The sequence below is a fragment of the Aricia agestis genome, chromosome 12 (assembly GCF_905147365.1).
Source record: "Aricia agestis chromosome 12, ilAriAges1.1, whole genome shotgun sequence".
Taxonomy (NCBI): Eukaryota; Metazoa; Arthropoda; class Insecta; order Lepidoptera; family Lycaenidae; genus Aricia; species Aricia agestis.
Window position 1 is genome coordinate 14,999,745 of NC_056417.1, and position 11,738 is coordinate 15,011,482.

At 37.7% G+C, this 11,738-nt stretch overlaps 1 protein-coding gene across 1 annotated transcript in view; it reads left to right on the plus strand.

The window, feature by feature from the left end:
• Nucleotides 1–11,229, plus strand: part of LOC121732740 — a 44,094-nt gene extending 32,865 nt beyond the window's left edge. The window contains 8 exon segments of the mRNA XM_042122694.1: nt 1,159–1,205; nt 1,909–2,032; nt 3,324–3,517; nt 6,971–7,043; nt 7,394–7,430; nt 7,659–7,785; nt 9,221–9,378; nt 11,104–11,229. Coding sequence (XP_041978628.1) covers nt 1,159–1,205; nt 1,909–2,032; nt 3,324–3,517; nt 6,971–7,043; nt 7,394–7,430; nt 7,659–7,785; nt 9,221–9,378; nt 11,104–11,225 — 882 coding nt within the window. The 3' untranslated portion in view covers nt 11,226–11,229.
• Nucleotides 11,230–11,738: the final 509 nt, after the last annotated feature.

The window sequence follows — 11,738 nt, forward strand, 5'->3', positions numbered from 1 at the left end:
ATTCTGACAATTTTAATCGCATGTGCCAAAACACAAACAACAATACGACAGTTTTAAATTCGTAGGTAACAAGTTAACAGCCCTAGCGACGATTTTCGTCATAATACGTCAAATTTAAAATTTTCAACATCAGTTCTAAGTCGGCATACTCTATCATTCTGTCTACTCTGACCTCGCTGCGCATCCGCATGGCATGAAACTTGATTTTCTTTTAGAGAAACTGAAGCTTCACTTTCAATCCTATAAACAATGCAGCGTTAAAACTTAAATAAAACGTCGTGTAACTCGTCTCGGTGTGAAGTGACCTTTAAAGTATGTCGTTATATAGAGAGGGTATCACAAGTGTCACATTATGTTATACAGAGTGCTACTTATTGTATACACGGGGTGTCTTATAAAGTACGTATCAGCCAAAATGCTAAGTGCACCTTTTTCGCTGACAAAAGATGTAGCTTGAGAATGTAATTTAGTTGTTTCTTGGTACTTTGGTAATTAATCATTATTAATACTAGCTATTTGATCGAGCTTTGCTCGGTATTCGATAAAACACGAATAAAATTACATTTTCTAAAAATGATTCCTAGCTAGATCGATTTATCGCCCACGAAACCCCCTATATACTAAATTTCATGAAAATCGTTGGAGCCGATTTCGAGATTCCAATTATATAATATATACAAGAATTGCTCGTTTAAAGATATAAGACTACGCCTCTGTGATCCAGTGGTTAAGAGCGTGGCTCTTGACTCGGAGGTCGTGGGATTAATTCCCGCGTTGGAAACATGTTATTTCCAAGTTTGGTTAGGACAATGCAGGCTGATCACCTGATTGTCTAACAAGTAAGATGATCCATGCGTCGGATGGGCGTGTAAAAAGTCGGTCCTGTGCCTGAACTCTCGCCGGTCGTGTCGGTCTTCCGTCCCACTGGGTTATGAGAGTAAAGGAATAGAGAGTAGCTCTCGTGTACTGCGCACACACTTTTTAGCGGGCAAATGGCCCACCATACATTCCCACCACTGCAAATCCTCTGTCGCCAGGATCAACAGTAGTAACGAACCACGAAAACACTTTGTTATGATTTCTGAATGTTTAAATTAATTCATTGCTTTAATATTATGTAACAAACAATTATATTATGAATTACATATTTTTCTGCAGGCTGCAAGAAATCTGGCTGAATTTGAACCAAAATCGTTCACTATTGAGTAAGTTTTTATTTGTCTTGGGTGAGCTAGTGAAGTCAAAATATGGTAAAAAAAATGCCTCCAGTATTAATTATCTATAATAAAGATTTTTTTTATCTTTATTATAAAATATATGAAAATGTATTTTAAATTGTGTTAGTAACGCTAAAACTCGAAAACGGCTGAACGGTTTGGGCTAATTTTAGTCTTAAAATATTCGTAGAAGTCCAGGGAAGGTTTTAAAGTGACACAAAGTTTACCGGGACAGCTATAGGTAGTTAAAATAATATAATATTAAGTAATTGGTATAACGAAATTCAATTAGGTTATGTATGTGTACCTACTATCTGAGTAGTTGATTCATAGGCAGATCGCGGACCTACTAATTTGATCGCATTAAGTCAGTTTCAGCCGACTTATAATGGTGCGCTTATACGGGCAACTAAAATTGCTCCACTCCAGTCAATTCTTGTCAACTTTGACGTCACGACTACATCAAGCAATTTGCGGCAACAAGCAGCAATATTGCGCAATACAATATTGAGTGATATGGCCATCGAATATTTGAGCGATATGACACTATACAGAATAAATTGCTCCATATTGCTCCACTAATTGCTCCAAATCGCTCCATTCGTGTCCATCGGACCAAATGACGTAGGTCCGTCAACTGCCAAGGAATCAACTTCTCTGATAGTACCTTATATTGTTATATTGAATGTAGAGTAACAGCCCTCACTGGGTGGCCGACGACGACTGCGCAGTGGAGGAGGGTCGAGGAGCATCGAAGGTCCCGCGCCGAACAACCAGGTTCCCTGGACTCTGTGAAGAAACAGGTTAAAGAGAAGGTGAATATATACAGCCAGAGGTAGAAGGATATCTAGGGACACTTTAGAGCGGCTCTGAATTTAGTATAGACACTTAGACAGTATAGGCCAAGGCCTATGGGCGGCAGCGTCCTATGGCGTCCTAGGGGGGGGCGGCAGCGTCCTAGGATGGCGACAGAGTTCGTACATAGGTGCGGCAAAATTAAAGTGACCTATACTTTAATTTTGCCGCACTTTTTTTCCTGTTTTCCTGCTTTTCTCTTGAAGTTTTTTCTGAATTTTTTTTCTATAGACCTCGCGGAGCCCGAGACCTTTCCAACGAATGCAAAACCATGGAAATTGGTTCGTGCGTTCCGGAGTTATAGCGTCAGGAAGGAAAACCCGACTTTTATATATTAAATTGTACAACCTGTGGTAGATTATCGGACATTTTCCAATCTTGTTCCTTGACAATAAGGTACCGATTCTATCGCATAAATTAATGTATGCGATAGAAACGCGAAATGCGAGTAAAGACATGAAGAGTAATGTAGTTCCGTTAATAATAATCGATGTATTGAGGCTAAGTACCGATTTACATACATAACTAGATACAGTCGCGGGCATCGTGTTATGTCTTGACTCTGTCGCTGCTAATTTTAAATCCATTCCAACAACAAATAGCGGTCAGCTGTTGATGACAGCATCGAAGTTGATTAATCAGAGCTTGTAGCCAAGGCGTTTTCTTTATCGATTCTTTATAGAATCGTCGATCAAAATGTATGGAATTGACATAAGAGGAGACAAGTCGTCGAACGTCAACGTCTTAAGCAGCCTCCATACGTTGGCCGTGTTTGCCGAACAGAAGAGGACGGCGCTTTACTAAAAAAAGAGATTGAATTATTTGCGTCTTTCTTTCTGGTATAGCGCCTCCCCTTCTGTTCGGCAAACACGGCCAACGTGTAGAGGCTGCTTTAAGGAACGCTTTAAATGTCAATTCCATACATTTTGATGGACGATTCTATAAAGAAGCGATCAAGAATAGGTCTTCGCTAAAGGACCAGTTCTGATTGTGGTGTTGCCATTAATAATAATTAATATTACTTAACAACAGAGTAGGTACTCTGTCAATATTGTAGTCACTGTCAATCGTCAACAATGAGGATTGTATGGCGCTATGTAGCCGTAGCCCGTAGGGTCTGCCATGTCAAATGTCATATCAGACTGACACATTTCAGCTATATCACATGTGGATGTGGAAGCTATTTCGTGACATATGACAGCTGTTTGACATATCATGTGATGAGAGTATCGACGCCAATATTTTTTCCAGTTTTCCATTACCCGCAACAAACCACCTCCCTACGTTCCCAAGCCCAACGACGCGTACGTCGAAGTGGAGTACTCGCACGTCGGTGACAATGTCGCCGTTCGACGTGACGACGACAGGGAGCAGCAGTTCTACAGCGCAGTGCGGAGTTGGAACGCCAGCGATCCACAGAGGAAGGTGAAGTGTGCTGAAGTCAGGTAGGTATTTTATATCTATATATATAAAACTCAAAGGTGACTGACTGACATGGTGATCTATCAACGCACAGCCCAAACCACTGGACCAATCGGGCTGAAATTTGGCATGCAGGTACATATTATGACGTAGGCATCCGCTAAGAAAGGATTTTGATCAATTCCACCTCCAAGGGGCTAAAATACGGGATGAAAGTTTGTATATAATAATACTTCTTAACGCGAGCGAAGCTGCGGGCAAAAGCTCGTTATTTAAATAACAGGTAGTAGGTTACATATTTTTGTACAGGGTATGTATGTTACAAAACTAAGTGATAATATTATGTCTATACATACAGTAAACTCTATAGTTCACTGTGAAAATAGCAGCACTGAAAGAGGATTTTTTTATTATTTGTATGGGCAAGCACCCGACCTTTGGTATGCAAATAGCCTTTAGTGTCTGTCTTCGTTGGCCTATGATTATAAGAGAAGCGATTAGGAACATGTGGTAAGCTGGCTGCATCGGCAGTCATCATTATCCATTTTGACGCAACATGAAGAACGAACTTAAAGGACTTGACGATACCGTCGCCGTGCTAATAGATGAATCATCCAGCAACGAATTAAACAGTTTTAAATTACAGTATTCAAAGCCACCCAATCGTGCTGAATCGTGGCTGTATTGGAATAAACTTGCAATAAACATAGTTTAGCGCATTCCGCCTGCGACCTCCTCTGTTTGCTCGTTGCATGCCAAGACAAACAAGGTCTCGTGAAAAATGGCCGATTTTCATGAAATACCTGGCGCCGATGCGCTCTTTAAATTGTAGTACCATAATATATTTTTATTTAGCTTGGAAGCTAGTTCAAAGTGGTATTCCTTTTCAATCGGGGTTTTCTTTTAGATGATTTTCTAGGTTTGTGAGCTCAACTTATAACAATAATCCTAATGACCTATGATATTATAGATAAGAACGATTTTGTTATAACGATCGAAAATATAGTAAAGCATCAGCTTTCAGCAAAAAATAAGTCAACTAACAGTCTAACTGTCGCAGTTCTTGGGGTACAATCTGGCGACAGACTTAGAGCCAGTCCACACGGTGCGTTGCGTCAGCGTTGCGTCGAAGCAGCGCTGCCGCTTAACGCATAGCCGGCCACACGGGCGCTACGTCCGCGTCATCGCAGTGTTATTACGAAGCAGTCTTAACGTCAACACCCCCTCCCGCTTCGTCTCGGGGGCTGCTGTCCGTCATGTGTGCGTTGCAACGACGCAGCGCGCCGTGTGAACACTTTGGTTATTTGCTAGTTGCTACGAATAATAAAAACTAAGAGTAATTGTGTCAAAAAATGTGTCCACTAGTCACAAAAATATGTGACCCGAATGTATGCATACTTTATGCATGTATTCAGTACACAATTTTGTGTAATTAATATATTATAATAGTAAAAAATATAGAAGTGACAATAATTAATGTCAACCGCTGTATAATATTTCGTAAATTTAAGTGTTAGTGTTTCGTTGCTATTGCTATATTTTAGTGTGCGAAAAGGAACCAAATTCAAAACGGTTGAAGTATGGGAGTTACGTTTCCTTAGTTCGATTATTCGTACTTTATTTGCATGTAAAACAACGCAACGGCAGCGCTGCGTCGACGCAACGGTGACGCATTGCGCCGTGTGGACTGGCTGATAGACAACTCTTAGTTATAGGGTCCCGTTTTTTTTTACCGACTTCCAAAAAGGAGGAGGTTATATGTTCGGCTGTATGTATCTTTTTTACTCTTGACTTCGAGTTCTATAGAATTGAGAGAGTTTAATTCTTCGACTCGAGACGGAACCCACAAACTATTTTTAATTCTAATATACTTCCTTGAGGTACTTACGATCAGAGTTCAGACAGGTCCATGGCCCATGCACCAACTCTTACTGAAAACGGTTAATATAGTTTCAGAATGCTGACACTAATTTATTCCTATTTATCTGGATTCAAATAAAAATGTAAAACAATTAAATAGTTAAAAATTAAGGCTCGCAAGGTTTCTGGAGCGAGCCCGGAGCCGCTTTGTTGAGTTTAATACTTCTGAGTGGTGTTTTGTCTTACACCCGTTTACGTTAAGGCCCAAAACACACTGCCCGACTGTTAGCTAGACTTGTACAATCTAGACATCATGGTGGAAGATCATAAGTCATAACCACTGACCTCCATTATACAAGTACGCTGGACAGATGATACCCAGCTGTTTTTGTGCCTATTTGAAGCGGAATCAGCGCCCCCAAAATTGGAGGAAGAGAACTAAATCTGACGTAACCTGCAAATGGCCGCTCGATCGCTATTGGTTGTAGAAAACAAAGAGAATATAATCACTACGGTGGTAGAAACTAGTATTAGTTCCAAGTACTCCCACTACTGCTATCAGCGCCAATATGGCGACTTAAACGTGATGTTTACGTTAGATTTAGTTCTCTTTCCCCGATTTTGGGGGCGCTGATTCCGCTTCAAGCAGGCACAAAAAACAGCTGTCATTTCAAAGGGTATCATAGGTCCAGTGTACTTGTATAATGGAGGTCAGTGGTCATAACTCAGTCATAATACACGCAATGCGAGACGACAAAAGTCAACTACAGTATATCGCAATGACTGCTTAATTATAACATTATTGGCGTTACTTACCATTATTATAATATCACAGAATATATTATATTATTAGTGCCAACAGAATTCCCACTCGTGAAACCCGTTTAAAAAAATAACAACTCTTGCTGCGATACTATAAAGTTCAAATTCCGACCGCGCAGTACTAGGTGCCTACAATTATATTTGCCTACATGTGCGCTCTCTTTTTATCGCGTAAGAGGTACCCTTTCTGACGAAATCAAGATTGTCACCTTTTAGAAAATAAAGTAATCTTCTTTTAATTACTATAGCTACTAATAGCAAACTTTTTTATAGTAATAATCAAATTTTAGTAACCCAACGTATATTTTATAATAGTTTTATATTCGATTATAGTGTAGGAGCTGGTCAGGAATTTTTTACAACATAAACATAGTAACTTGTGTTTATTTATGTGTAGTATGTGGTTTGTTTGTAAGAAATTGGTTTATTTGCTATGTTTGTGTATTTTTTTTATCTTTTTTTTGTATTTTAAAGTCTTAAATTACTTTATTGAAATATTTCTTTGACTTTTTTCAATTGTTCATATTTATCAGATTAATAATGATTCTGTCACAGCGGTTAAATCAGTACGTAGATATATGCGACGAAAAAATCTTGCGCGCGCGTCCTCGTTCGCTTGTGAGTCCCTTGTGATCTGCCCCTTTAAAGGGGTACTTACAGTTCGATACCTAAAGGCGCGAGTAGGACAGGCCTGATAATATTAAGACCGTATGACTTTATGCTGTGCAAATGTTAAAATCGAAAAGGTTGGTAGTATTTTGAAAAAATGTATTATAACAATTTGTATTTCTAAGGAAAGAGTTTCGGGAGCTGTACCTGGAGCCGATGCCGTCAGCGCCTTCGCCCAGCGAGTATTCGATACATGAGGTAATAATAGTTACTACTTACTAGCTAACATCGGAAACGTTGTGCTATTATCAGGCTTAAGGGAACAGTGTATTTTCTACAAATTAAGTTTTTGAAATTACAGTCTTTTACCATTTTTAGATTAGTTGAGACCTGCGGGTTGATTCACGATTTCTGTTCTAATCGAATTCGTAAGCTTTACGTGCGTTCATCGGCCATAAATAATTAGTTTCCGAATTGCGAATTGCGCATTGCGAATCAGGGCCCTGATCAGATTTCTTGGTAGTAATAGGTAGAGGTAGGGTAGCTAAAAATTTTAATTATTAGTAAAAAAGTAAAGAGCTGTAAATTGAAAGCTAATTTAATTTCAGGAGGAGGTTGAAGGCGAATTTATGAAGGAGGAAACAGGTTTGTATTTTATCTTACAGATAAAATACATATTACTTAATATTTTTTTAAATTCGTTACTAGTAACACTTTTATCAACATTACCTACGGGTAGGTAAGGTTCTTATATTCTTATACATAATAATGAAGGTAAAGTTCTTATTCTCACTTCGTAATGTAGATTGTGCCTTAATAATTATAGTAAGTAGTTGAAGCAAATCATCAAACTAATTAGCATGATATTTTCAGGCAATCCAATCACGCCCAAGGACAGCGATGATGATGAGCTGTACCTAACTCTGCCAGACAAGCTGCGAGACAAGTTCGTACAGCTGGACTTTGTGCCGCTGTGCACCAGGGAGAAGACAGGAGACTGGTGAGGAACTTGCTAAAAATATAGCAATTAAAGAAATAGTCCTTAGTTCCACAAAGATAGGAAAGGGTTGAAATTTGTTACTTATAGAAATAGATAAAAATAATAACGATAATAAATAAAAACCGGCATTTTGATATGACCGAACGGTGTCACTCTCTCAGAAACAATCTATCGACACTTCTCAAGCTAAAATTCATCAAGTCATTCAAGCTGCAGACTGCAGAGTGTGACAGGAATAAATACATAATATTTTATTTTTTTTATGAGATAAGGGGGCAAACGAGCAAACGGGTCACATGATGGAAAGCAACTTCCATCGCCCATGGACACTCGCAGCATCAGAAGAGCTACAGGTGCTTTGCCGGCCTTTTAAGAGGGAATAGGGTAATAGGGGAGGGTAGGGATGGGAAGGGAATAGGGTAGGGGATTTGGCCTCCGGTAAACTCACTCACTCGGCGAAACACAGCGCAAGCGCCGCTTCACGCCGGTTTTCTGTGAGAACGTGGTATTTCTCCGGTCCAGCCGGCCCATTCGTGCCGAAGCATGGCTCTCTCTCGTATTATGTACTCTCGAATAATACAACAGTAGTGGTGTAAAAAGCAAATAAAATAGAATTATAATCATCATAGGTAGTTCTCGTATAATTTTCTGGATATTTTCAATATTAGAAAGATGAAGGCTAGCTCATACTTCAGTCACACAAACATTAAAATATAGTATTCTCGCTGATGATAATGCTTAATTTAAATGAATCAAATTCACATCCTAATTTTATTAATCACACGTAGTTGCATACATTAAAATATCCCGTACAATTGCAATAATAGGTCCTGCAATTTATTGGCGTATGAATAATTAGTAAATAATTGAATTGTCCGAGTGTATACTAATTATTGCGGTTGTTATTCCGCTTACCGGTTCGCGATTGATTGCCTTACGCTGGGGAGCTAAATTAAAAATGTGACCGGAATTTTTGATGAGAGGCCTACACTTACCCTCAGGTGAAAGTAATGGCTGGGTTAGAGTAACAACAGCCCCTAATTTAAAAGATGTGTTTATGACAATTTTGCTAATATATTGCTCTCTGGGAGTGCCGGCAGAATTGAAACCGCAAGAGCAGGCTTATAAAAAAGATAATACCTACCCCCGTACACCCGTTTTATTTTTGTTTCTACGACGCGTCTTCTCTTCGTCTTATAAATTTTCTGATAGTACATGTGTTTTTATTAGTCATAACGCGAATTCGACATTAAAAAAAATCATTGTGCGCAAAAGTACACGATTCCGCTAAGGAAGTTTTCACTTGAAAATTGTAGATTTTCCCGCATCGAGTATACCAAACAGAATCAAATTATACTATTTAAACATTTAACAGACCCTAATTACATTAAACTTTAATGCTTTTAAAGCAATTCTTACTCATCCATGGTTTCAGCATCATCATGACACCTGAAATGTTGGAAGCCGCAGAAAAGAAGAGACAAGAAGAAGCGGAGAACGCGTTAGAAGTGATACACCAGCTGCAGCTGCACAATGAGCAGCTGCTAGCACGGCAGAAGTTGAGGTGTCTCATGCTGGAGAGGAGATTCCCAGGTCAGAGGAATATAATCTTATTAATAAACGATGCAATGCAATTGATAATATTAATGTTATGGATTGTTTAGGAGATAAATACATTGGCAAATTTTGTAGCAGTCAAAAATTGAGGTTTCTGTGTGACTTAAGTTTTGGACGGTATCTAATATGGTTTAGTCACGATGGAAAAACAATAAATTATTAAGAACGTCACTGAAATATGCCGTGTCACGCGAATGTCTTTAAGTAGCAAGCTAGTCAAAGAGTTTCATGAAAATTTTAGAGATACTCGTACTGCTAAATATCTTTGATGTTTTCACCATCTTCCTAAAAAAAACAACTACTTAAAGTACTAGTAATGAAAGCTGCAGCCGTGGGTGCCAAAAAAAGCGAAATTTAAATAATAATTTATTAATTATAAGTTTTACATTAATTGAGATTAAAATTACTAAGCACGGATTACAAATTAAGAGTGATTCCCTACTGAAGTGAAGTAAAAGAATGAGGTCTTCTGCAGCTGCTGGTCCCACGATGGTGGTGGCCGCTTCTGCTGAGTTGAATATTCCCTCGAACTGATGTCGAAATCTTGCACCGTGTGCGGTACAGCGAGGTTAAGCTGTGTGCACACTTGGGTTACCGTACTCCTCTGAAACGGCTTTACTGATTTTCAACAAATTTTATATGCATATTCAGTGGGTTTGAGAATCGGCTACTGGCTACTTTGCATATTGATAAGTGCATTTGTTGAATAAACAATAGTAAATTATTACAACTCGAGACTGACGGCATCCATTGTTTGTGCGACGGGATAGCAAGGGACGTTGCTATAGTGCCACACTTATTTAGTCACTTCAATAAAATAATATTATGGGAAAAACACTTTATATTATGGCAAAACATCGTTGCCGGGACAGCTAGTATTCATATTATAAATTATCTTCATACTGATATAAAGGTGTGGATACACTTATATTGAGGTGTACTGGAGTTAAGGCCCTGTATTCCCAGAAACGGACGATTTTCAAGATTTAAAAGTGACAGTAGACACAAAAATATAGTAATTTAAATTCTGAAAAAATATATGTATTACTTAAGGATCTAACACAGTGGAATTTATATTCCATTACACAATGTCATGAACTTCACTCGATAGAAAAAAATCCCAAACTTAACTCTTCTTTTAACGAATTTTCCATACTATGTCCAAATTATTTGGAATTTTCAGATAATTTTTGCACTGAATTAAAGACAAAGAATATATCTAGGGCGATTCGTTTTTTTGACTCGATTTATTTGACATTGTGTAATGGAATATAAATTCCATTGTGTTAGATCCTTAACTAACACATATATTTTTTTCAGAATTTAAATTACTATATTTTTGTGTCTACTGTCACTTTTAAATCTTTAAAATCGTCCGTTTCTGGGAATACAGGGCCTTAAGATAATGTAACATACTCTACAACATTATTAGATACGAGCTTTTGCCCGGCTTCGCTCGCGTTAAGAAGTATTATTATATACAAACTTTCATCCCCTATTTTAACCCCTTGGGGTTGGAATTTATCAAAATCCTTTCTTAGCGGATGCCTACGTCATAACATCTACCTGCATGCCAAATTTCAGCCCGGTCAGTCCAGTGGTTTGGGCTGTGCGTTGATAGATCACCCTGTCAGTCAGTCACCTTTGAGTTTTATATATATAGAAGATTGAAGATTGATTTGAAAACATGTCTTTCTTCAGATGTGAATAATTTGAATCCAGATCTGCAGAAAGCTTTCGAGAACAGAGACAGACTGATGCCCAGGGTACAAGAAGCAAGAGCGGTCTCCACCACCAGTATTAGAAGGAGAAGAAGAAAATAGTATGAATAAATTATAGTGGTTTGCAAACATCTTTCTTGTTCTTTGGAGTTCTGTCAATCCTACTATCTTTAATCTTTAAACGAGTAATTCTTGTATAATATATATATATATATATATATATATATATATATATATATATATATATATATATATATATATATATATATATATATATATATATATATATATATATATATATATATAAGGTTATTTCTTAGAATTTTCGACGATTTTGTAGAAAATAATAACACAATTGGGTTTCTGGAAAAAACAAAGTTTTTATTTTAGTAATGTGGAATTTAAATGTAAACCTTACATTATTACATTTAAATTATAAGTATATATATATATATATATATATATATATATATATATATATATATATAATTGGAAACTCGGAATCGGCTCCAACGATTTTCATGAAATTTAGTATATAGGGGGTTTCGGGGGCGATAAATCGATCTAGCTAGGAACCATTTTCAGAAAATGTTATTTTATTCGTGTTTTATCGAA